This window comes from Diaphorina citri, unplaced genomic scaffold (assembly GCF_000475195.1).
Source record: "Diaphorina citri unplaced genomic scaffold, Diaci psyllid genome assembly version 1.1 scaffold430, whole genome shotgun sequence".
In the NCBI taxonomy this organism is placed as follows: Eukaryota; Metazoa; Arthropoda; class Insecta; order Hemiptera; family Psyllidae; genus Diaphorina; species Diaphorina citri.
The window spans coordinates 233,910-261,517 of NW_007377865.1; the positions used below are offsets into that span (position 1 = coordinate 233,910).

The following is a 27,608-nucleotide window of genomic DNA, read 5'->3' on the forward strand; positions in this document are numbered from 1 at the left end:
ACCAGGCTGGCTTACAGGGAATTTCCATCATCTTCTGATATTATAGAGTTTTTGCAACCAAAATTAGCGTCCCGTTAACTGAACTCTTGTACGTTATTTGACGAAAACTCGCTTTTTGCGCATGTGCAGAAAGGTCAACTTACGTCTTACGTTTCAATTATCGTCTTGCAAAAACTCTATAATATCAGAAGATGATATCTATCGTCAATTATCGTCTTGTATCTTCTTCAATTATCGTCTTGTATGCAGTGCAAAAATTTCTATTAGTAAAATTAATATAACTTTTATCATTTCAGGTAATTTTGAGAGCGGAGATCGTGGAGAGTGTAACTCTCAACCGACTTCCAGAAGGTTCGAATCCAGGAGACTCAATGTGAACTGCCCCGCGGTTGTATACCCAGGAGTGTTGAGGTGAGTAGAGTTGCCTCAGTAGGTATTACAGTTCACCTCTGTGGCCGAGTGGTCAAGAGCACTGACTCTCAACCTGGAGGCGCTGGGTTCGAATCCAGGAGACTCAATGTGAACTGCCCCGCGGTTGTATACCCAGGAGTGTTGAGGTAAGTTTTTTTTATATATAACACACAAAATTATATCAATAAGGAGGTGCTCTTTTAAACGGTTGGTATAATGGAACAACTTGTTCTAAGTTGACAATCTAAATAAAGCACTACTTATACTTGTACTTTTTTTTCAGGTTTGATAGTAGGAATTGTTAATCACTGCGGTCTTATCGTCCCGAAATCGAAGAGAGAAGTAGGGCAGGATAGGAGAAAGTCAGCGGTTTTGATAACGAACCCTTGGGTTTAGATTTAGAATTAAGTTCGCTCCGACTGTATCTTCAATTTGCGGGAATCGAAGCCACGGCCTAGCGCTTACAAGGCAGAAGCGATACCCTCCAAAGTGACCAGGCTGGCTTACAGGGAATTTCCATCATCTTCTGATATTACCTATAGAGTTTTTGCAACCAAAATTAGCGTCCCGTTAATTGAACTCTTGTACGTTATTTCCTTGTGTTTAGATTTAGAATTAAGTTCGCTCCGACTGTATCTTCAATTTGCGGGAATCGAAGCCACGGCCTAGCGCTTACAAGGCAGACGCGATCCCCTCCAAAGTAACCAGGCTGACTTACAGGGAATTTCCATCATCTTCTGATATTATAGAGTTTTTGCAACCAAAATTAGCGTCCCGTTAACTGAACTCTTGTACGTTGACGAAAACTCGCTTTTTGCGCATGTGCAGAAAGGTCAACTTACGTCTTACGTTTCAATTATCGTCTTGCAAAAACTCTATAATATCAGAAGATGTTGTTGTTGTTAGCGTTGGCGACTACATCTCCGTCTCCAGGCCCAGGAGCTGCGCCATCTCTACAGGATTGGTCCATATTCAACTTACGTCTTACGTTTCAATTATCGTCTTGCAAAAACTCTATAATATCAGAAGATGATATCTATCGTCAATTATCGTCTTGTATGCAGTGCAAAAATTTCTATTAATAAAATTAATATAACTTTTATCATTTCAGGTGATTTTGAGAGCGGAGATCGTGGAGAGTGTTTGTATGCAGTGCAAAAATTTCTATTAATAAAATTAATATAACTTTTATCATTTCAGGTGATTTTGAGAGCGGAGATCGTGGAGAGTGTACAGGCAGGAGATAGATATGACTTTACAGGAACTCTTATTGTGGTACCTGACGTAGGTGCCTTGGCTTTACCAGGTAATTATAACCTATACAAAATAGGTAAGTAAATTGAAATGTTGTATTGATGATTAGTTGATTTTGTCAAGTTTCCCCATAAAATGAGAGGTATCAGTAATTCTTCGGGGGACAAGGGACAATTAAAAGAAAAAAAAAAAAATGTGTTTAGGATAATAAATTGTTTCTCTACTCTGAAAACAATTGTCTATTTCTGGATTTGAGCAGGAGATAGATATGACTTTACAGGAACTCTTATTGTGGTACCTGACGTAGGTGCCTTGGCTTTACCAGGTAATTATAACCTATACCAAATGGGTAAGTAAATTGAAATGTTGTATTGATGATTAGTTGATTTTGTTAAGTTTCCCCATAAAATGAGAGGTATCATTAATTCTTCGGGGGACGAGGGACAATTAAAAAAAAAGTGTTCAGGATAATAAATTGTTTCTCTACTCTGAAAACAATTTTCTATTTCTGGATTTGTCAGACTCTTTTTGTAATTCAAAGACCTTCTCACGCCCTTTCTCGTGTTTTGATCAAATCAATCAGGGTCTTAACAACTCTGTATATTTGTCTACCAACCTCAGTGGTGCAGTAACGCGTTGAATTTTGGATCTGAAGGTTGGTGGTTTGAGTCCAAGTCAAGTCATAAATTTTATCTAGGTGTTAATCGAGGAACGATATTTGTGACAAGCATTTAAATATGCTGAACACAATTAAAAATTCCTTCCACTATATTTGTCTGCAACTTTCAGGTGCTAAAGCAGATACACAAGATATATAATCTATTTTAATTTTATTCCCATTTCAGGCGCTAAAGGATCACTAGTTCACTCCTAAACATATCCAAACATTCCCAACCTAATCATGTTTTGACTGCTGGGGTAAAGGGACTTTTCAGTCCTATTCGGGCAAGATAAACAAGATAATATATAATCTATTCTATTTCCATTTCAGGCGCTAAAGGATCACTAGTTCACTCCTAAACATATCCAAACATTCCCAACCTAATCATGTTTAGACTGCTGGGGTGAAGGGACTTTTCAGTCCTATTCGGGCAGGATAAACAAGATAGATAATCTATTCTATTCCCATTTCAGGCGCTAAAGGATCACTAGTTCACTCCTTAACATATCCAAACATTCCCAACCTAATCATGTTTCGACTGCTGGGGTGAAGGGACTTTTCAGTCCTATTCGGGCAAGATAAACAAGATATATAATCTATTCTATTCCCATTTCAGGCGCTAAAGGATCACTAGTTCACTCCTTAACATATCCAAACATTCCCAACCTAATCATGTTTCGACTGCTGGGGTGAAGGGACTTTTCAGTCCTATTCGGGCAAGACAAACAAGATATATAATCTATTCTATTCCCATTTCAGGCGCTAAAAGGATCACTAGTTCACTCCTAAACATATCCAAACATTCCCAACCTAATCATGTTTAGACTGCTGGGGTGTAGGGACTTTTCAGTCCTATTCGGGCAAGACAAACAAGATATATAATCTATTCTATTTCCATTTCAGGCGCTAAAGGATCACTAGTTCACTCCTAAACATATCCAAACATTCCCAACCTAATCATGTTAAGACTGCTGGGGTGAAGGGACTTTTCAGTCCTATTCGGGCAAGACAAAGAAGATATATAATCTATTCTATTTCCATTTCAGGCGCTAAAGGATTTTTTTAAAGATTAAAGCGTTTTAAAAAAAAAAAAAAAAAAAAAAAAAAGTTACTTTTTCGAAGTTTTGACCTCAGATTTGGATTTTTCACAACTTTTTACGTAGGAATCGACCATTACAATTTTTATTTACAATTTTTACCCATTTGCAACTCCTCCATTAGCTTGGTAACAATAGAGGTCTTATCGTCCCTAAATCGAAGAGAGAAGAAAGCCAGCCATTCCGTGAAAGAATCTTATCTGTTTAGGATAAAGTTCGCCCCGGGCGGGAATCGAACCCGCGGCCTAGCGCTTACAAGGCAGACGCACTACCAACCAAGCTAACTAGGCTGGCTTTTTTTTAATTTTATATAAATTAGACAATATTTTTTTGTCTTACTGCAACCCACTGTAGTGGTATGTGTTTCGTTTGGTTTCAGGTATTCTTCTTCTCTTGTTCGGTGGAGTTCCTAAAGTCACCACAGAGGGCACCACGCTACGAGGAGATCTCAACTGTTGTATTGTAGGAGATCCGAGTACTGCCAAGTCACAGTTCTTGAAACAGGTGAGTCATTTGTAAAGAGGTTTGTTTTTTTGTTTTTTTTTTTTTTTTTTTTTTTTTTTTTTTTTTTTTTTTTTTTTAAGAGGTTTGACAGAGGGAACTTTAACTGCTATGGTCTTATCGTCCCGAAATCGAGGAGAGAAGGAAGACAGGATAGGAGAAAGCCAGCCGTTCCGAGAACGAACATTATCCCATCAGGATAAAATCCGCCCCGGGCGGGAATCGAACCCGCGGCCTAGCGCTTACAAGGCAGACGCACTACCAACCAAGCTAACTAGGCTGGCAAGGTGAGTCATTGTATTGGTTAAATTTAATACAGGTGCTGTTTGACCTAGAAGTTAAGTTTTGCAATAGATCCCTACAATTCTTACCATCCCGACTCTGAGTTTTATCTTCTTTGTAGACAACATACCTATAAGAACTTAGTCTCAAGATTTGTAAAGGGACCTTTGTAAAACAATGGGTAGTTCCCGTTTATTTAAATAAAAAAAAAAAAAATAATAATACAGTTGTTATTTTACCTAAGTTAAGTTTTGCAATAGATCCTCTACGCCATGAATAATAATACAGTTGTTATTTTACCTAAGTTAAGTTTTGCAATAGATCCTTACAATTCTTACCATCCCGACTCTGAGGTCTGGATTTGTCAGACTCTTTTTGTAATTCAAAGACCTTCTCACGCCCTTTCTCGTGTTTTGATCAATTCAATCAGGGCCTTAAATAATAACTCTGTATATTTGTCTACCAACCTCAGTGGTGCAGTTGTTCACGCGTTGAATTTTGGATCTGGAGGTTGGTGGTTTGAGACCAAGTCAAGTCATAAAATTTATCTAGGTGTAATAATCGGGGAACGATATTTGTGACAAGCATTTAAATATGCTGAACACGATTAAAAATTCCTTCCACTATATTTGTCTGCAACTTTCAGGTGCTAAAGCAGATACACAAGATATATAATCTATTCTATTCCCATTTCAGACGCTAAAGGATCATTAGTTCACTCCTAAACCTAACTATTTCCATTTCAGGCGCTAAAGGATCACTCACCTGGAATTGGTTAGTTGATCAACATCCCTGCTAGAAAATTCAGTTGTGTTTTCTGTTTTTACTCTAATATCTTTTGATAAAGATTTACCCAAAGTGTTTTGTCCGACTAATCTTCCCATCCTAAGAACTTGAAGATCCTCAGGAAGTTCCACTCTTTTATTCTTCACTATGGATGCTACTGGTGACATTCCCTCAGGAAGAGCAGTGGTGAGAGATGAAATTGGATTCCGATGTCAGACATTGTTCCAGGATTTCTTATCCGAGTAAGTTCAATCAACAGGTTTTGTGTTTTTCGTGAGAGCTATTGTGGAATGCTCCCCTGTTTGCTGGTGAACTTAACTTTGCCTTGGGTACACAGTATTGTCCTTGATATCAAAGAGTCTTGATAACATGGGAGAGAGATTAAATAAGACCTAAAAAAAAAAAAAAAAAAAAAAAAAAAAAATGTAGGTAGGTATTACCTATTTCTCAAGAAATAGCTTACCTATATCCTACTTAATGTATTGATTCGCTGAAGATAGAGCACCAAAGTTGCATTGGTTGGTATCTGATTTTGTTCATTTTGTGGCTAGAGTGGTTTCCCTGCTCAGGCCGTTGGTTTATGATTATTATTATTATTGTTATTATTTTTTTTTCAATTCTTCTTCTTGTAGTGCTTTATCCATTGTGGATGTTGGTGACCAGCTTGGCAAATTTGATTTTGTTTACAGCTATGCAAAATAGTTCTGTGGATGTTTTTCCAGTCCACTTTTCTCAAATTGTGCAGCCAGGAGATTCTGTGCCTGCTGCATCCTCGTTTTCCTTCAATTTTCCCCTTAATGATGAGTTGTAGTAGGGTGTATTTGTTGTCATTCTGCATTTTTTAATTGTGCCTATAAATTTGGAGAAATGTTGTGTTAAAATCAATAAGAGCAAGGGGTAGATAACACCTCCTGCTTATTGCTTTCATCAATGTTCACAACCTGAAATATATTTAAAAAATGTCAGTTTTAATTTTTTCTTTCAGGTTCAAAGAAGACGGAGAAATCAAATATTTGGAAGGGGCCAAAGAGTTGAATTTGATGGAACGGTACACATTGGAAGTCAGTTTTGAGGATGTTGAGAAATACAATCAGAACTTGGCAACCACCATCATTGAAGAATACTACAGGTTTGTGAAATTCAATGTGGGTTCTTTAGATATATCAATTGTTCAAGTTGACAGATTCAGTAATTTCAGACTCATAAGATAGCCATGTGGAGGAATGGACTGAGAAAGAGATACCTACCAAAAGGAAGGGAGTGAGAGACAAGTTGAGAGAAAGAGAAAAAGAGATGGAGGGAAAAAGAGAGGAACAAAAGAGAGGAGAAATAGAGAGAGAATGCTATTAATTCTCTTGTTCTTTTGCATTCACTCTTTATTGAATAATAATAATAATAATAATAATAATAATAATAATAATAATAATAATAATAAAAATCGGCACAAACACATTTAATTAAACGATGCGATGGCCACGCATGTCTAATGGCCGGGGCTACAATTATAGTTTAAACTCGGTTTAAGTTAAATTAAACTGTTGGTTTAATTGGCTGAAAATTGGATTAATCCATCAATCAGATGGATCAATACAATAGTTTTTTTGTATAGAAGGAATGCACTAACTACCTTCCAAGCTGACTAGCCTGGCGATCTTATTATTATTTATTTTTTACCTCGACTTTCTTATTCCCCCTTTCGTTTTTGCCAGGTATTGCCAGGAAGATCGTGTCTCTGCATTCAAATCATGATGACAATATTGAGAGAGTATATTCTCAAGATGAAGTACTACGATATATCACATTCGCCCGCCAGTTCAAACCCATCATCACTGATGTAAGTATTTTAATTGTTATCTACTTAGGCCTTTTTTTCTAGTCTTTTTTAATATTTTTAATGTTAGCTAATGTCAAGAATTGACCATTGGCCATTTTCTTAAGTCTATTTTAATATTTGTTTTAAAAAAAAAAAATGTTAGCGTTTTATTTTTATAAAATTATTTTAATGTCACTGTATGACTGTTAAGGCTCTATGTTTTACCCTTCTTTCGGCGACAAGCTACTCGCCTACACAATAATCTTGCCTAGCCTTAGTCTCGCGGGGAAAGTCAGTATCACGCAATTGTCTATATGGTGGTTACTTAACCTCAGTGCTTCAGTAGCTTTCAGTGATCCATCGGGAACTAATGGTTCAACATGCTTTCGTCACTGTGGATCATTAGTCCGTCCTTCCTTTATTATTACAATAGTAATAAAAAGGTATAAGGGACTTCACCCGGGCGGGAATCGAACCCGCGGCCTAGCGCTTACAAGGCAGACGCACTACCAACTAAGCTAACTAGGCTGGCTTTTTTTATATATAAATTAGACAATATTTTTTTGTGTTAACTGCAACCCACTGTGGTGGTATGTGTTTCGTTTGGTTTCAGGTATTCTTCTTCTGTTGTTTGGTGGAGTACCTAAAGTCACCACTGAGGGCACCACCCTACGAGGAGATCTCAACTGTTGTATTGTAGGAGATCCGAGTACCGCCAAGTCACAGTTCTTGAAACAGGTGAGTTCATTGTATTGGTTAAATTTAATACAGGTGCTATTTGTAAATGTAAAAAAAAAATGTAATGTAAAAAAATTAACAATTTCTTTGTTGTTATTATGTCACACTTTGGTGCTCACTGCAGCATTGTAGGATTTTTCCCACTACATATCTCAATAATCCTAAACAACCAATATTTACCTACCATGCTGGCACCGGTCACTATGCGCATTTACATGTCATAGCTACTCATTTTCCTCACGAGGCTGAGTGGGCCCCGCAACAGCTAGTCACGGGATCAATCATTTGCATGATACAAATTTCTTGACCCCGCCGGGAATCGAACCCGGGTCTCCCACGTGCAAGGCGAGTGCAGTGACCACTACGCCATGGGAGCTGACACAGGTGCTATTTGACCTAAGTTAAGTTTTGCAATAGATCCTTACAATTCTTACCATCCCGACTCTGAGTATCTTCTTTGTAGACATTTTCAAGGGAAATGTTTCCCGAAACATTTTCCTTAGCTTTATGTTTCAATGAAAACTAGAGAAAATTCAGAAAAGTTCAACAAAAAAGTCACTATTCACACTTTTTGATTAAATAGACATTTTCAAGGGAAATGTTTCCCGAAACATTTTCCTTAGCTTCATGTTTCAATGAAAACTAGAGAAAATTCAGAAAAGTTCAACGAAAAAAGTCACTATTCACACTTTTTGATTAAAGAAAAAAAGAAGATTTGTTTTATGTTAAGCGTGGACGCGTGGCTGTGAAACATTGGCATTGAAACCAAATGCAAAACTGTTGAGTTAAAACGTAGACCTTCACTTTGTTCGGTTAAAAATATTTTCCTCCATTTGCAGACTCTACCCGTTTCTCTGCAAAGCCGTCGCCAACTACGCTGTCGAAGTAAGCAATGCCAAGTCGGACAAAGAGTACTACGTCAGTTTTGTCGACGTCCCCACTCGGCACAAGGTACGCGAGCTGACAACCACTAAGATCGGGACGCTGATTCGGATCTCGGGACAAGTGGTACGCACTCATCCCGTTCATCCCGAGTTGGTATCGGGGGTGTTCCAGTGTCTGGACTGTCAGACTATTGTGAAGGATGTGGAACAACAGTTCAAGGTGAGAATGTGTGCTTTTTTTTCTACTATTTCTTATAGTTCGCTACGCTATACTACTATTCAGATTCCCAAGTTTTTTTTTATATATTTTCTTATCTAATATGTAAAATATGTATTTAAAACAATCAACTCAATATATAAAACATTCCTAAGTTGTATTCGATTGTGAATTTTAATTCAGTCATCATACGAAATTTCTCCTTGGACTAGTTTTGGTAGACAGCGCGAGTGGTAGGAGACCATTGTCCAAACAAGTCCAAAGAGAAATTTCGTATGACGACTAAATTAAAAGTCACATAATCGAACACAACTCTACCTACTTAATTTATTTACTTGTACTTCCTACCTACAAACTCAATCAACAAAAATATTCATAAATAAATTATACCACTACTTAAGTATACCAAGGTGGCTTATGACCAGATAGTGGTTTTATTTCGTAGCAATGAAACAAGTGCTTCATTAGACTCGTATGGTCTGTGTCATAGCATGCCCATTCCGTAGTATGTCCCTCATTCGGTGGTTGGGCAAGAGGAGACACAATACGTCTCCAGTGCTCTTAGTAGATCTCCCTACAATATTTTTTCTTCTGACGCATCCCTGTCTCACTCTCTCCCCTTCAGGTGGCCAACATGTCCCCCCGGGCCGTGTACACATCAGGCAAGGCCTCTTCCGCGGCCGGTCTCACTGCGGCCGTAGTACGAGATGAAGACACTCACGACTTTGTTATAGAGGCCGGTGCCCTTATGTTGGCCGATAACGGGGTCTGCTGTATAGATGAGTTTGATAAGATGGATCCTCATGATCAGGTGGCCATTCATGAAGCCATGGAACAGCAGACTATTTCTATTGCTAAGGTGAGCCTAGATTTATATTAGAGTGTTAGAGAGGCCGGAGTTGGCCCTTATGTTGGCCGATAACGGGGTCTGCTGTATAGATGAGTTTGATAAGATGGATCCTCATGATCAGGTGGCCATTCATGAAGCCATGGAACAGCAGACTATTTCTATTGCTAAGGTGAGCCTAGATTTATATTAGAGTGTTATAGAGGCCGGAGTTGGCCCTTATGTTAGCCGATAACGGGGTGTGCTGTATAGATGAGTTTGATAATTTGTCAGTGACTTCATCAAAAGTTTATATGTATATATTTTTTATCTTGTGGCGCTCACAACAACACTCAACACTAAAATAAAATCTTACATAGAAACCCAGGTTCTCGTTTCTCCACATCTTGGCCAGCACCTGAGAGCTATGTCTAACTGATGAGTTCAAATAAGAACGAAACGCGTCTTAGGCTGCTCTCAGGTGTTGGCCAAAATCTATTCTATTCTTTTTTTTTTTTCATTTTAGGCTGGTGTGCGTGCTACTCTAAACGCTAGGGCTTCTATTCTAGCAGCCGCTAATCCTATAGGAGGACAATATTCAGTCCTATTCGGGCAAGATAAACAAGATATATAATCTATTCTATTCCCATTTCAGGCGCTAAAGCAGATACGGGGTCTCGTCACAAGCAGGGCGATATGAACGTAGAAGGAGTACGAGGTCTGAAATCACTGGGAGTACGGGATCTCAACTATCGTCTTGCATTTCTGGCGTGCTCGGTAGCGCCTACTAATCCGAGGGTGAGTACTGGGTTCGATACCCGCAGCGAGAAAGAAATTATTAAAAGCAAAAAAGTGCTCTGATTTATTTTCTCCTGTACAATTTTCTTTCTCTCTTAGAATTAAGACCTTTGCAGTTACAGTTTCCTCTATCAAACCTTACTTACTTATCCTTGGCTGCGGCCTTAACGACCATATGCCTGTGTATCCTACTCTTAAAAAAAAAAAAAAATAATACAACGCAGCACAAACATTAAGTGATGAATCTAGGCCTCTTAAAAAAAAAAAAAAAATAATACAACGCAGCACAAACATTAAGTGATGAATCTAGGCTCGGATTGAGGTAGGTTAGGTACCTATAATAGAAATAATCAATTTTTTTTAAAGAGCATTTTTTTTTTTTTAAAGTAAGTACCCAAGTAGGTTCTTGATAGAGAGAACTACTGAGACTGAGGCCTTATCGTCCTGAAAAAGAAAGGACAGGATGGGACAAAGCCAGCTGTTCCGAGCATTTTTTTTTTTTTTTTTTTTTTTTAAGTAGGTAAGTACCCAAGTAGGTACTTGATAGAGAGAACTACTGAGACTGAGGCCTTATCGTCCTGAAAAAGAAAGGACAGGATGAGACAAAGCCAGCTGTTCCGAGAAAATCTGTTTAGGATAAAGTCTGTAAATCGAAGCTGTTCCGAGAACATCTGTTTAGGATAAAGTCTGTAAATCGAACCCGCGGCCTGGCCCTTACAAGGCAGGCGTGCTACTCTCTAAGCTGATTGTTAACTGTTGTGTAAGAGCGCTGTTCCGAGAACATCTGTTTAGGATAAAGTCTGTAAATCGAACCCGCGGCCTGGCCCTTACAAGGCAGGCGTGCTACTCTCTAAGCAGATTGTTAACTGTTGTGTAAGAGTCAGTGAGCTCAATTAATAAAGATTCATTCTGATACAAGATACTAAACAAGATATCTTAACTTTTAATCATTTACCTCTCTTTATTTTGTTTTTAATATCAACCTTTTTTCCTTCAGTTTGGTGGAGGTGAGCTACACACGGAGGAAATGTCTGCCGAACTCATGAAAAAGCACATGACAGAATCCGAGTGGAACAAAATCTACGAGATGAGCAGAGATAGGAACCTGTACCAGAACCTGACGTCCAGTCTGTTCCCGAGTATCCATGGCAACGAACAAATCAAGAAAGGTGCGTCTTTTTAAGAGATAGGAACCTGTACCAGAACCTGACGTCCAGTCTGTTCCCGAGTATCCATGGCAACGAGCAAATCAAGAAAGGTGCGTCTTTTTGAGAGATAGGAACCTGTACCAGAACCTGACGTCCAGTCTGTTCCCGAGTATCCATGGCAACGAGCAAATCAAGAAAGGTGCGTCTTTTTAATATTCTAGCCAGCTCAATTAGCTTGGTAACAACAGAGGTCTTATCGTCCCTAAATCGAAGAGAGAAGAAAGCCAGCCATTCCGTGAACGAATCTCATCTGTTTAGTTACTTGGGTGATGTTTCAAAGTCATAGAGCAGGAAAAATGAGGACCAACGGAATTTTTCTTCTACGACTTCTAGATATGGAGATAAATCGATTTAAAAAATACCGGTAAATCGTGAAGTTTGACGTCACGGCATACGCTCCCGTAGGCGATGACGTCATAATTCATGACTCCCGCTTCGTTTGTTTGTGCGCAAGCGTTTCTGCCCATTTTGACGTGAAATCTGACGTCACAACTCTTTGAACATTTTCATTAGAACGGCAATTAAAAATTGAATTTTCGAGCTTGGTAACAATAGAGGTCTTATCGTCCCTAAATCGAAGAGAGAAGAAAGCCAGCCATTCCGTGAACGAATCTTATCTGTTTAGGATAAAGTTCACCCGGGCGGGAATCGAACCCGCGGCCTAGCGCTTACAAGGCAGACGCACTACCAACTAAGCTAACTAGGCTGGCTTTTTTTTTTAATTTTGTATAAATTAGACAATATTTTTTTGTGTTACTGCAACCCACTGTGGTGGTATGTGTTTCGTTTGGTTACAGGTATTCTTCTTCTGTTGTTCGGTGGAGTACCTAAAGTCACCACTGAGGGCACCACGTCAGTGATCCATCGGGAACTAATGGTTCAACATGCTTTCGTCACTGTGGATCATTAGTCCGTCCTTCCTTTATTATTACAATAGTAATTATTACAATAGTAATAAAAAGGGACGGACTATTGTATTCGCTTCGGTGTCTGTCACTCTGTCGGTCGGTCTGTCTGTCTGTCCCCATAGAAGGACTTATCCAAACCTGTATAATATGTAAAAATATAGAACTTTTTACTCATGTCCCTTTAATTTGGCATAATTTTTCACTCGTCACTTCTCTTCTTCTCTCCAGGGTGCAGCCAAACTTCTGGTGGATATGTACACTCAACTCCGACAGCGGGATGGTAACTCAAGTTCCAAAGCTACTTGGCGCATTACAACACGACAGCTTGAGTCTCTGATTCGTCTGTCGGAAGCTATGGCCAAGATGGAGTGTTTGGATGAGGTAAGAGAAGCTAACAGTAGCTGTTTTTTTTACTTAAAGCTTTTGTTTCGCAACAGTTATGCAAATGTTGCGAAACAAATACTTCGAATGTTGAGCATCTTTTACGAAAAAAAGTTTAATACACACTAAAAGACCGGGATGGTAACTCAAGTTCCAAAGCTACTTGGCGTATTACAACACGACAGCTTGAGTCTCTGATTCGACTCTCATCCCGCCCAGGAGAGACACCATCCCGCCCAGGAGAGACACCATCCCGCCCAGGAGAGACACCATCCCGCCCAGGAGAGACACCATCCCGCCCAGGAGAGACACCACCCCCACCAGGAGAGACGCCATCCCCCCAGAGAGAGACACTATCCCCACCAGGAGAGATACCATCCCGCCCAAACTCAGGACTCCCCACCCACAGGAAGGAATCCGGTACTGATGGAGAGCTTTCACTTAGCCTTTGAAATTGAGCATGATTCATGCGCTGAAAAGTATGAGTTTGATAAGATGGATCCTCATGATCAGGTGGCCATTCATGAAGCCATGGAACAGCAGACTATTTCTATTGCTAAGGTGAGCCTTGATTTATATTCATCAGTGTTATAGAGACCGGAGTTGGCCCTTATGTTGGCCGATAACGGGGTCTGCTGTATAGATGAGTTTGATAATTTGTCAGTGACTTCATCAAAAGTTTATATATACCTATATATTTTTTATCGATCTATTTTTTTCTATTTTCTTATTTTTTTCATTTTAGGCTGGTGTGCGTGCTACTCTAAACGCTAGGGCTTCTATTCTAGCAGCTGCTAATCCTATAGGAGGACAATACGATAGAACCAAATCTCTACAACATAATGTTTCCCTGTCTGCTCCCATCATGTCACGGTTTGATCTCTTCTTTGTACTCATTGATGAGTGCAACGAAATTCTCGATTATGGTGAGTGTAACCCGTGCCCTAAATCACCAAAGTATGGAAAAGTATCTTACTTACAAGTGTAATAGCCAATGGAAAAGCAGAATTTTGAATTTGGACGAATCACATCGAAGTATGGAATTGTAAATACTTTTCCATACGTTGGTGATTTAGGGCACTGAATGTCTCCGACTTTGGCACGTTTATGTATTTTGTGATGCAGATGAGTCCGCAAATAACTGTGCCAAAAGCTAGTATCGAAAATAACACAGCTAATTCAATGTTAAAACACTTTAATAAATACAAATAAAAAAAAAACACAGGCAAATAATAATAAAAATCGGCTCAAAACCATTTAATTAAACGATGCGATGGCCACGCATGTTTAATGGCCAGGGCTACAATATTATAGTTTAAACTCGGTTTAAGTTAAACCCGTGCCCTAAATCACCAAAGTATGGAAAAGTATCTTACAAGTGTAATAGCCAATGGAAAAGCAGAATTTTGAATTTAGACGAATCACATCGAAGTATGGAATTGTAAATACTTTTCCATACTTTGGTGATTTAGGGCACTGAATGTCTCCGAATATGATAGAACCAAATCTCTACAACATAATGTTTCCCTGTCTGCTCCCATCATGTCACGGTTTGATCTCTTCTTTGTACTCATTGACGAGTGCAACGAAATTCTTGATTATGGTAAGTGTAACCCGATGGTCTCCCATTTTGGCACGTTTATGTATTTTGTGATGCAGATGAGTCCGCAAATAACTGTGCCAAAATCTAGTATCGAAAATAACACAGGCAAATAATAATAAAAATCGGCTCAAAAACATTTAATTAAACGATGCGATGGCCACGCATGTCTAATGGCCAGGGCTACAATTATAGTTTAAACTCGGTTTAAGTTAAATTAAACTGTTGGATTAATTGGCTGAAATTTGGATTAATCCACCAATCAGATGAATCAATGTAATAGTTTTTTTTTACCAAAAAGAAACACAAGCTCTCATTCGATGAATACAAGAGTTTGACCAATATGCTGGTGGCTTATATGAGGGCGGAAGAAGAGAAAGTCACTTCTGAAGGTAAGTTGATCTGGAGGTTGTTGGTTCGAGTCACTGTGAAATAAAATCTAGCGAGATACAAATATAAGTAATGATCAAGGAGCGACTTTTTTTCCAAGTTTACTCTGCCTATAACTACTTAGGTACTACTTTAAGGATGAAGGTTTTACCCTTCAACAAGAACAAGCTACCAGTCTACTCACATTGACCTCATCCAGCCAATGTAAGGCCGGGAAAAGCCAGCAGGACACAATTTCTCAGATGGTCACCCATTACGATACTAACCACGCGCAACTTTCCTTAACTTCAGTAAACCATTGGGATCTGGTGGTGCTATCGCCGCTGTTGTGATCTGGAGGTTGTTGGTTCGAGTCACTGTGAAATAAAATTTAGCGAGATACAAATATAAGTAATGATCAAGGAGCGACTTTTTTTCCAAGTTTACTTTGCATATAACTACTTAGGTACTACTTTAAGGATGAAGGTGTTACCCTTCAACAAGCTACCAGTCTACTCACATTGACCTCATCCAGCCTATGTAAGGCCGGGAAAAGTCAGCAGGACACAATTTCTCAAATAGTCACCCATTACGATACTAACCACGCGCAACTTTACTTATCTTCAGTAAACCATTGGGATCTGGTGGTGCTATCGCCGCTGCTTAGGACAGGCTAGGAGAAAGCCAGCCATTGCGAAAATGAACCTTATCTGTTTAGTGTTTAGGATAAAGACCGCCCTTAATGGGACTCGAATAAGCAACCTAGCGCTTACAAGGCGACAATAGATCAGTTGCGCTTACTTGGGTGATGTTTGAAAGTCATAGAGCAGGAAAAATAAGGAAGAACGGAATTTTTCTTTTTCTTCTACGACTTCTAGATACCGAGATAAATCGATTTAAAAAATACCGGTAAATCGTAAAGTTTGACGTCACGGCATACGCTCCCGTAGGCGATGACGTCATAATTCAAGACTACCGCTCCTGGCGTGGTATTTGGAACAGATTGGGGATCAGATTGAAAACCCTTGTAAACCCTTTATTTCCGATTGAAAACCCTTTGTCTCCTTGGTTGATGTTTGCAGGTCTTCACAAATCAGAAGTAGTGGCGTGGTATTTGGAACAGATTGGGGATCAGATTGAGAACGAGGAGGAACTATTGGAGAGAAAAACAGTGGTGGAGAAAGTAATAGAGAGACTCATCTATCATGTAAGTTTCAATTTTAATATCTAAATCTAATCTAAACCATGATATATTTGTGATGAAGCTGAGAGCTTCTTCACAATTTTTGGGGATATCACAGCATTACTAAGTGCATCCTTTACTGTTTCTGAAATATGTATATATAATTTTTCTTTTTATTCTTTTAATGCCACCACTGGTCGCTACTCGACCTGGTCTATAATTTTTCTTTTCACCCTAGTAATGCCACCACTGGTCGCTACTCGATTAAAGTAGCTTCTCATTTGACCTCACGAGGCTGAGTGCACCTCGAAATTCAAGCACAGAGCCGAAAAAACTTCGACCCCGCCGGGAATCGAAACCATCTTCTTTTCCACTGTGCTAAATCTCTACCTATTCTGTGTGTTTCAGGACCAAGTTATCCTAACCTTGACGTCCGAAGCACGTCGGAAACAGTCCCAGGAATCTACTGAAGATGATGACCCTCTCCTAGTGGTACATCCCAACTATATTCCCTCCTAAAAATAGGACCATTCCTGTCCAAAAATTGGACCATTCCTGTCCAAAAATCAAACCATCAATTATTTGTGTCTGGTGTGTTTCAGGACCAAGTTATCCTAACCTTGACGTCCGAAGCACGTCGGAAACAGTCCCAGGAATCTACTGAAGATGATGACCCGCTCCTGGTGGTACATCCCAACTATATTCCCTCCTAAAAATAGGACCATTCCTGTCCAAAAATCAAACCATCAATTATTTGTGGTAAACCAGTGCCTTTTCACAACTTTTTGTGGGTATCGCAGCATTACTAAGTGCCTCTTTTGCAGTCAATTCCATTTTCCCCCATCGGTCGGTCGGTCTGTCTGTCTGTCCCCATAGAAGGACTTATCCAAACCTGTATAATATGTAAAAATATAGAACTTTTTACTCATGTCCATTCAATTTGATATAATTTTTCACTCATCACTTCTCTTCTTCTCTCCAGGGTGCAGCCAAACTTCTGGTCGATATGTACACTCAACTCCGACAGCGGGATGGTAACTCAAGTTCCAAAGCTACTTGGCGTATTACAACACGACAGCTTGAGTCTCTGATTCGTCTGTCGGAAGCTATGGCCAAGATGGAGTGTTTGGATGAGGTAAGTGAAGCTAACATTAGCTGTTTTTTTTTTTTGTAAAACATGTATTTCGCAACAGTTGGGCAAATGTTGCGAAACAAATACTTCGAATGTTGAGCAACTTTTACGAAAAAAAGTTTAGTACACACTAAAAGACCGGGATGGTAATTCAAGTTCCAAAGCTACTTGGCGTATTACAACACGACAGCTTTCCCCCATCTTTTTACACTGGTAATGCCGCCACCGGTCGCTAATTGATTAAAGTAGTTACTCAATTGTCCTCACGTTCCATATTTCAATAATCTTTTTACAGTGGTAATGCCGCCACTGGTCGCTGCTCGATTAAAGTAGCCACTCAATTTTGTCCTTACGAGGCTGAGTGCATCCCGAACTCCAAGCATAGAGCCGAAAAAAAAATTGATCCGGCCGGCAATCGGTGTCGCTACAGGGGGGTTACGATAATATGCCAAATATGTAATATTATTGTAATTCGTGTTTTTCGAACGTTTAAGAGTTGCTTTTTTTTTGTTGGTCCTAGGTAAACCAGGAGTTCTTATTGTTTAAACGAATTTGTTAACTATCGTCCTTATTCTTATTGTTAAAAACTAATTTGTTAACTATCGTCCTTATTCTTATTGTTTAAACGAATTTGTTAACTATCTTCCTTATTCTTATTGTTAAACGAATTTGTTAACTATCGTCCTTATTCTTATTCTTTAAACGAGTTTGTTAACTATCGTCCTTATTCTTATCGTTTAAACGAATTTGTTAACTATCGTCCTTATTCTTATTGTTTAAACGATAACTATCGCCCTTATTCTTATCGTTTAAACGAATTTGTTAACTATCGTCCTTATTCTTTTCGTTTAAACGAATTTGTCAAATAATTATTGTTCTTCCTCGCATAATGTCCAATATTTCTTATTGTCTGATCACTTGTATCCAAGAGATATTGCATTTTGTACCTGTAAAATAATAATAAATTGAAATTTACCATTTTTTACACACTCAATAAGTCTGCTGTGAAATCTTTTGAAATTCTGCAAAATTTATCTACATGGAATAGAGTTAGCCCTTCTACACACGGAGCTACTGAAAAGAAACTCGAGTTAATAACTGGTTACTACCCAATCAGTTTCTTTTTAGTAGCTTGGTATGTAGATGGGCTCATACTATCAATTCCTAAATTTTCAAATAATAAAATGATTTTGGTTAGTTATTGGGTCTCCGAACTCCAACTGCACAGTTCTCCCTCTGTGCGATGTAGCATTAATAAAAAAAGAAAAGAAGTGAAAAGTGTGGAAGAAGAAGTGCATTTTATAATAAGAACAGATATCCATGGAAAGAAAAAAATAAACCAAAATAAATTCCTATTTCAAAGCTATCATAAATCAAAGGACAAGGTCGGGGTAAAGACAAATGAATCGATACCAATAGATAGAGCATTAGGAATAACTAGAGATAACAATAATGACAATAGAAATGACCTAGTGTCATTATGACAATAAATCATAACAATGACATGGACAATACAAATACCAGAGCTATGTCATAACATCCTATACCTCTTCACTCCTTGAAAGAAAAGTGAAAACAAAGAAAAGGGTAGGTGAAGCTTTTTTTTTAAGATGTTTATTACAGGGTCTTACCGTCCCGAAATCGAATAGAGAAGAAAGACTTATAGGAGAAAGCCAGCCGTTCCGAGAACGAAACTTATCTGTTTCGAAAAAAATCCGCCCATGAGGGAATCGAACCCGTTTTCGAGCGCTTACAAGGCATACTTGCTTGTCGCTGCCCTCCAATCTAGTCTGGCTTAATTTTGCCTGTCATACCGACAAAAATATTTTGTTTGTTACAGAAAAAAAAAATCATCGACCTCAGTACACTGAACAGTCCTAACAAAAACTTCCCTGTATTTAGACACGAAACTCCATTGTGTGACATCTTGACTTTATTCCTTAAGGACTTCTCGTAGGAAATTTTGTAGAAAGAGGTGAACAAGGAGGATGTGAAGGAATTTCAGAAGATGTAATCCAAGGAACAAGAAGATATCCAGGAATACTACCTTTGTATTGTTTAGGATACCTATCATCCCTACAAAAGAAAGGAGTTTTTTTAGGTCTCCCGAGGGAAACCCTTTGTTATTTTAGGTTGCTTGGGGCATCGTGGTAATCTTGTCTAAAAAGACTTACTTTTTCTATCTTGTTGTTCCTAGCTGTGTCGTTAATTCTCCAAATGGGGTTCCCTGTTGAACAAAATTTTGAAATAATTTGCCTGTGGCGCTGTAATTTATTTAAGGATTCTTGTGTGTCTAGAGTCTAGACCAAAGGAAATAAGTCAGCAAAAATAACCAAAGGTGACTTAACATGGCGTGACACAAGGCTTACAATTGGTTTTTTTAAATATACAAATCTAATTTACTTTTTCCCTTTCGTAGGTGTTAGACCGTCATTCTTTCGACGGAGAAAAGTTTTGAGTGAAAAGAGACATTGGTTCTTTGAGTGAAAAAAAGCATTCGGTAAATATTAAATGGAGTCTTTTACTGATTCAATTGTTGAACAAAATTTTGAAATAATTTGCCTGTGGCGCTGTAATTTATTTCAGGATTCTTGTGTGTCTAGAGTCTAGACCAAAGGAAATAAGTCAACAAAAATAACCAAAGGTGACTTAACATGGCGTGACACAAGGCTTACAATTGGTTTTTTAAATATACAAATCTAATTTAACTTACTTTTTCGCTTTCGCAGGTGTTAGACCGTCACGTAAACGAAGCATTCCGTCTCCTGAACAAATCCATCATACGAGTAGAACAACCTGATGTACATCTTGATGAAGATGAAGATGTGGATGAACCTAGACCCCTACCTGATGAAGATGATGGTATGTACCTATATGATTCAAGATTCAGAAATGAAGAAGTTTTTTTAAAAAAAAACTAGGTACTATCATTCATATAATAAATAATACCAGCGAGGTCCATTCGCACACTGGACTGGTCGCTCTATCTCTAGAACCTCAACCCCTAGATATCTGAAATTTGGTAGGCATTTGCCGAAATCTAAACCGACCTTGAATTTTGTCCCATTTCTTTTTCTTTTTAGAAGTGCTGTTAATAGAGGATAGGTATGCATTTGAGTAAAAATATTATACCTAAATAATTATAGGTAATTCCTAATTATTTAGGTATATAATATTTTAATTCTGTTCTATGGATTGGCAATAAGAGGGATTTTGTCGATATCTAAACCGATCTCGAGTTATGAACAGTTTTCCGTAGCACGGGCAACCTGCTAGTCCTACATTACATTTACACAGGAGTGGAAACTAGTGAACTAATGCCTGTTTCTTTTTTGCAGCCATGGACACGAATGAAACAGCTCCGTCCAGTGAGACAGCGGATCCAAATACATTTACACAGGAGTGGAAACTAGTGAACTAATGCCTGTTTCTTTTTTGCAGCCATGGACACGAATGAAACAGCTCCGTCCAGTGACACAGCGGATCCAAGATTATTATTATTATTATTATTACAAGGCAGAAGCGCTACCAACAAAGCTAACTAGGCTGGCAAAACAGGCAGGCTAAATGATAATGAAAAACACGGAGCACATATAGGGGGGCTCGGGGCAAAACGGTACCCCGGAGCAAAACGATACCGATTCCTACTAAGACAATAGGTACCTACCTACTAAGATGGCGTATTCGAATGGTTACTTTCTGATCTTCTCACTTTTTCCTTGGCGTTTTCGTTCATTGGTACATCCCGGTGTTTTGCGCGGCCTTTCACATACTCACTTATGCCTAATCAAATTACCCTGGGTACGTTCTAATACAAGTCTAACCCCCCACTACTACCTTTCTATAGCGTTATTCCATTGGAAAAAAAAAAAAAAAATCTGGAGTGAACATCACATGACTTTCCTTATTCTTTTTTTTCTGCTGGGAAAAATCCCGTTTTTAATATCTCTGACTGTTAAAAGTCATAAAAAGTGCTCGAAAGAGCGCTAACTCCCAAAATAGGTTTTTTTTACTATATGGGCTTGCAGTTTGGTGCAGGCATGTTTTTGGGGGCCTACTTCTACTCCCATAACCTTTTCGATGGTATTTCGAACAATTTAGTCAATAGATAAGAGCTGAAAACAGTGCACTGATCCCAAAATTTTGGCGCCAAAAACTGACTATCGAAAATTTCAGACGATTACATTTCTGTCCTTCCTATAGGATGAGAATTGATGAAAGTAACGAAAAATATTAGGATAAGGAAAGTAAATAGGGGAAGAGAGGTCGAAATACTGATAGGTAACTACCAAAATGTAGTAAAAATACCGATAACGGTTTCTCCAATATTATACCTAGAATAAAGGGGGAAAAATCTGGGGATTTTGGTAATTTTTGTGAAGGAGAAGGAGGGGACTAACTTTTTCGATTTTTCGAACCTTGTTAGTAGAGCTGAAAACCGCCAGAAAACGGTAAAAAAAAAAAAAACTGACAAAAGCTGCACCGCTCTTAACCGTTTGTCGTCTCTCAATCAGCTTTAGAGTGATCGCTTTGAGACCAACTGGTTTTGGCTGTACAAAATTTTCCGAGTGGATGCCCTTCGCACTCAACCTTCGCTATTGATATAGCGTGAGGAAATTTGGACAAGTCTACTTCCTGTTTATAGTCCCCTAGCTAGACGCTGATCTACATTCTGTTTATTAGTCCCTCAGCCAGACTAAAATCCTGCAATAAGGAAAAAGGAATTGTTACCTACAGGATAAGGAAAGTAAAAACGAAAAAAAAGTCTTGATAAATGATGGATCGCTTTTTTTTTCGTGTACGGTTCGTAGTATGGAAAAAATATAAAAGTTAATTCTGAAGCTATACGAAAAATCCCCCCTTTTCTGTTCCGTTTTTGGAATTATTTTTATTTTTACTTTAACCCCTCCCCCCCTCTCCCTTTTTATTCCCCCTCCCAGTTTGCTTTTACAAAAAAAAAGAAAAAAAAATCTGGTCGGTTTTTGTATAGCTTGACTCCCTTGATATTATGGGATCAAGGGATCACTGTAGTTTTCAAGGGGGATTTACGTATACATATTGATCACTAAACTTGATCATAAGGGCTCATTTAGGATCTCCATGATTTTTACTTTCTATTACTACAGTATAGCGAGCTATACTAGTTTTTAAGTACTAAACTTGATCATAAGGGCTCATTTAGGATCTCCATGATTTTTACTTTCTATTACTACAGTATAGCGAGCTATACTAGTTTTTAAGAGGTTTGATAGAGGGAACGGTAACTGCCAAGGTCTTATCGTCCCGAAATCGAAGAGAGAATGAATACAGGCCAGAAAGCCAGCCGTTCTGATTACGAACCTAATCTGTTTAGGTTAAAATCCGCCCCGGGCGGGAATCGAATCCGCGGCTTAGCGCTTACAAGGCATATGCGCTACCTTTCAAGCTAACTATAGGTTGACGAAACAATGTTTATTTTCGCCAAATTGCATCCAGATAGGACCAACACTAGTAAGTCTACCAGACCCTGTTTTTTGGTATCACTTCTCACTGACAGACCCTGTTTTTAGGCATCAAAATCGGACCAACGCTATTAAGGCCAACGGACCCTGTATTTAGGTATCAGTTCTCACTGACAGACCCTGTTTTTAGGCATCAAAATCGGACCAACGCTATTAAGTCCAACGGACCCTGTATTTATGTAGGTATCAGTTCTCACTGACAGACCCTGTTTTTAGGCATCAAAATCGGACCAACGCTATTTAAGTCCAACGGACCCTGTATTTAGGTATCACTTCTCACTGACAGACCCTGTTTTTAGGCATCAAAATCGGACCAACGCTATTAAGTCCAACGGACCCTGTATTTAGGTATCAGCTCTCACTGACAGACCCTGTTTTACTATCAGCTCCTTATCAGGCCACCACTTATCGGCCATGTTGTCTCTATCATTGTTTACTACCTAGTACCTACCTATATTATTTACTAAGGCCAGCCACTCACTAGTAGGTAGACCTGATCAGGTGTCAGGTATACCTGATAGAATCAGTTCTACCTGATAGTGTGTGTGCTCTGCAGGTATCAGGCAGACCTGACATTCGGACCTTTTCAGCCATTCCTGTCAGGTCTACCTCATAGTGTGTGTGCTCATCAGGTGTACCTGTCAGGTCTACGTGATAGTGAGTGGCCGGCCTAAGTAGTTAGGTACCTAATACCTACATAGGTATTTATAATATTTACGGAGGCAGGTATTTACTAGGTATGTACCTACCTGCGTCCTGCATTGTAGGTATACTACTGATTCTGTTACCAGACTATGTTGTGAGTGGTATGTACCTGCGTCCTGCATTGTAGGTATATTACTGATTCTGTTACCAGACTATGTTGTGAGCAGAGAACAAAATTTGTTTACTTTAATCATAGCAACAAATATACAGTATAAAAATTATAATAAAAACATTTCAAAATAGAAAGTAAATTTGATAGTGAAGAAATTTCGCTCAGTGAAGTGCCGATGCCGGTTTTAGATTTTTAGAATCAGTCTTCTTAATTGGAAGCTCAGTGCGAACGAAAGTCTTAAACGGTCAAATTTTAATCTAACAAATTTTTTAAAAAGTAGATATACTTATACCTACTAGCTACTTACTATCTAACATTTTTTTGAGTGTGATCTGAAATATCTAATAAATTGAATTCAATAATAAAAACATTTCAAAATAGAAAGTAAATTTGATAGTGAAGAAATTTTGCTCAGTGAAGTGCCGATGCCGGTTTAGAATCAGTCTTCTTAATTGGAAGCTCAGTGCGAACGAAAGTCTTAAACGGTCAAATTTTAATCGAACAAAATTTTTAAAAAGTACGTATACCAACTAGCTACTTACTATCTAACAATTTTTTGAGTGTGATCTGAAATACATATATACCTACTAAATTGAATTCAATTTTGTCACTTTTATCTCATAGTACCTACCTAGGTACGGTATATAACTAAAAAAAAAAAAAATTTTTTCCTTTTTTTCTAAAGATCCCTCCCTAGGTAGGGTTAAAAAAAAAAAAAAAAAAAAAAAAAAAACTATCCAACAAACAATGGAGTTCAAAAATAAAAGGGTTATAATCACTGGAGCCGGTCAGGGTAAGTTAATACTTCTAGTTATTAGCAAATATATTTATGTTTAGGTAAATACAGAGCAATATTCGTCACCGAAAGGGTATCGCACTAAGCTTTTTTTTATCGGACTTTTTTCACGATATCCCTAACAGTTTAGTCAGAAAGAGAGGTCGAAATACTGATAGGTAACTACCAAAATGAAGTAGAAATACCGATAAGGGTTTCTCCAATATTATACCTAGAATAAAGGGGGAAAAATCGGGGGATTTTGGTAATTTTTGTGAAGAAGAAGGAGGGGACTATCCAAAACCAGGAATAGGTCGGTGCATCGTGGAAAAACTTTCCCAACATGAGGCCATTATCATAGCCCTCTCCAAAACCCAGGCGAATCTAGACTCTCTCAAACAGGCGTTCCCAAACGTCCAAACCGTGCAAGTAGACCTACAGGATTGGGCCCGCACCAGGGCAGCGGTGTCCAAAGTGGGGCCCGTGGACGTACTCATTAACAATGCGGCCGTGGCGAGATTTGATCGCTTTCTTGATATCGATGAGGAGAACCTAATTGACTCGTAAGTAATAAGTAGACTAGAATATATCTACCTTGTTTATATTGCCGGAATGAGACTGAAAAGTCCCTTTACTAAGTACCGCAGTTTAAACAAGGTCTAAACAAAAGGGACAGAATTAAATACTGAAAATTAAAATAATAATAATAATAAGAAGAAGAAGTCTTGCCAGTCTTATTGTCTCAAAATCAAAGAAAAGGCTAACAGAATGGGAGAAACCCTATCAGTTTAGGATTAGGATAAAGTTTTCAGCTCCCATGGCGTAGTGGTCACTGGGCTCGCCTTGCACGCGGGAGACCCAGGTTCGATTCCCGGCGGGGTCAAGAAATTTGTATCATCCAAATGATTGATTCCGTGACTGGCTGTTGCGGGCCCACTCAGCCTCGTGAGGAAAATGAGTAGCTATGACATATAAATGCGCATAGCGACCGGTGCCAACATGGTCGGTAAACATTGGATTTTAGGATTATTGAGATATTGGGAAAATCCTACAATGCTGCAGTGAGCACCAAAGTTGTGACATAATAACACAAAGAAACTGCATTTACATTATAAAGTTTGCCCCGTGTGTGAGCCGAACCCACAACCTAGCGCTTACAAGGCAGGCACGCCCGTGTGTGTGTCTGTCTGTCTGTCTGTAGGTAAACAAAATATCTCAAGAACGGTAAGAGCTAGAGACTTGAAATTTGGTATGTAGGTATAATGTAGGTCACAAATGTGACAAGGATGCAACACGAAACTTTTGGATCGGTGCAGCGGTTGGCGGTATTTCGGCCGCTTTTTTTATTACCTATTAGGCTTCATTCCTTTTTTCCCAGCCGTTTCTGAGATATACCTAAGCGTGGTTCGCAAATCACGAACCACCCTGTAGTGTAGGTCACAAATGTGACAAGGATGCAACACGAAACTTTTGGATCGGTCCAGCGGTTGGCGGCATCCGGCATTTCGGCCGCTTTTTTTTATTACCTATTAGGTGAAACTGCATTTACATTACATTACAAATACTTCGCTAATTCGGTATGGTACCATTGGTCAAGACTAGGTACTCTCTCCCTGTACCTACCTATGTATGGACATTCCCTGTTCTGAAATTAGGCTAACTTCATACTGAGGATCACTACTATTTCTTTCATGGTGTATGAGGTACTTCCCCCTTACTAAGGGTTACTTCCCGATCCCTATATTCAACACCTTTCCCTTACTACGAGTTTGACGTCACGGCATACGCTCCCGTAGGCGATGACGTCATAATTCAAGACTACCGCTCCTGGCGTGGTATTTGGAACAGATTGGGATCAGATTGAAAACCCTTTATTTCCCTGTTTATTTATTGGATTTCCTTGCCCTTGATTGGATTGAAAACCCTTGTAAACCCTTTATTTCCGATTGAAACCCCTTTATTTCCTTGGTTGATGTTTGCAGGTCTTCACAAATCAGAAGTAGTGGCGTGGTATTTGGAACAGATTGTGGATCAGATTGAGAACCCTTTATTGCCCTGTTTATTTATTGGATTTCCTTGCCCTTGATTGGATTGAAAACCCTTGTAAACCCTTTATTTCCGATTGAAACCCCTTTATTTCCTTGCTCCATGTTTGCAGGTCTTCACAAATCAGAAGTAGTGGCGTGGTATTTGGAACAGATTGGGGATCAGATTGAGAACGAGGAGGAACTATTGGAGAGAAAAACAGTGGTGGAGAAAGTAATAGAGAGACTCATCTATCATGTAAGTTTCAATTTTAATATCTAAATCTCTTCTAAAGCATGATATATTTGTGATGAAGCTGAGAGCTTCTTCACAATTTTTGGGGATATCACTGCATTACTAAGAGCATCCTTTACTGTTTCTGACATATGTATATATAATTTTTCTTTTTATTCTTTTAATGCCACCACTGGTCGCTACTCGACCTGGTCTATAATTTTTCTTTTTACCCTAGTAATGCCACCACTGGTCGCTACTCGATTAAAGTAGCTACTCATTTGACCTCACGAGGCTGCACCCCGAAATTCAAGCACAGAGCCGAAAAAACTTCGACCCCGCCGGGAATCGAAACTATCTTCTTTTCCACTGTGCTAAATCTCTACCTATTCTGGTGTGTTTCAGGACCAAGTTATCCTAACCTTGACGTCCGAAGCACGTCGGAAACAGTCCCAGGAATCTACTGAAGATGATGACCCTCTCCTAGTGGTACATCCCAACTACATTCCCTCCTAAAAATAGGACCATTCCTATCCAAAAATCAAACCATCAATTAATTGTGGTTTGTGTTAAAGCAGAGCCTTTTCACAACTTTTTGTGAATATCGCAGCATTACTAAGTGCCTCTTTTGCAGTCGATTCCATTTTCCCCTATCTTTTTACACTGGTAATGCCGCCACCGGTCGCTACTTGATTAAAGTAGTTACTCAATTGTCCTCACGTTCCATATTTCAATAATCTTTTTTCACTGGTAATGCCGCCACCGGTCGCTCCTTGATTAAAGTAGTTACTCAGTTGTCCTCACGTTCCATATTTCAATAATATAGCGAGCTATACTAGTTTTTAAGAGGTTTGATAGAGGGAACGGTAACTGCCAAGGTCTTATCGTCCCGAAATCGAAGAGAGAATGAAAACAGGCTAGAAAGCCAGCCGTTCTGATTACGAACCTAATCTGTTTAGGTTAAAATCCGCCCCGGGCGTGAATCGAATCCGCGGCCTAGCGTTTACAAGGCATATGCGCTACCTTTCAAGCTAACCATAGGTTGACGAAACAATGTTTATTTTCGCCAAATTGCATCCAAATAGGACCAACACTATTGAGTCTACCAGACCCTGTTTTTTGGTATCACTTTTCTCACTGACAGACCCTGTTTTTAGGCATCAAAATCGGACCAACGCTATTTAAGTCCAACGGACCCTGTATTTAG

The 27,608-nt window shown here is 38.9% G+C and overlaps 1 protein-coding gene across 1 annotated transcript; it reads left to right on the top strand.

The window, feature by feature from the left end:
• The first annotated feature begins 4,977 nt into the window (after positions 1–4,977).
• LOC103508745 (DNA replication licensing factor Mcm6-like) lies at positions 4,978–27,052 on the top strand. Its single transcript, XM_026823260.1, has 23 exons — positions 4,978–5,234; positions 5,978–6,121; positions 8,383–8,647; positions 9,270–9,503; positions 9,535–9,667; positions 10,126–10,268; positions 11,266–11,437; positions 12,274–12,374; positions 12,613–12,765; positions 12,985–13,326; positions 13,511–13,722; positions 14,238–14,385; positions 14,667–14,757; positions 15,817–15,941; positions 16,326–16,409; positions 16,520–16,603; positions 16,900–17,052; positions 19,779–19,911; positions 20,388–20,461; positions 24,491–24,705; positions 26,125–26,141; positions 26,184–26,425; positions 26,807–27,052. Exons 1-23 carry the CDS (start codon positions 5,140–5,142, stop codon positions 26,915–26,917), a joined length of 3,471 nt encoding a protein of 1,156 aa, XP_026679061.1. The 5' UTR covers positions 4,978–5,139; the 3' UTR covers positions 26,918–27,052.
• The last annotated feature ends 556 nt before the right edge of the window (positions 27,053–27,608 follow it).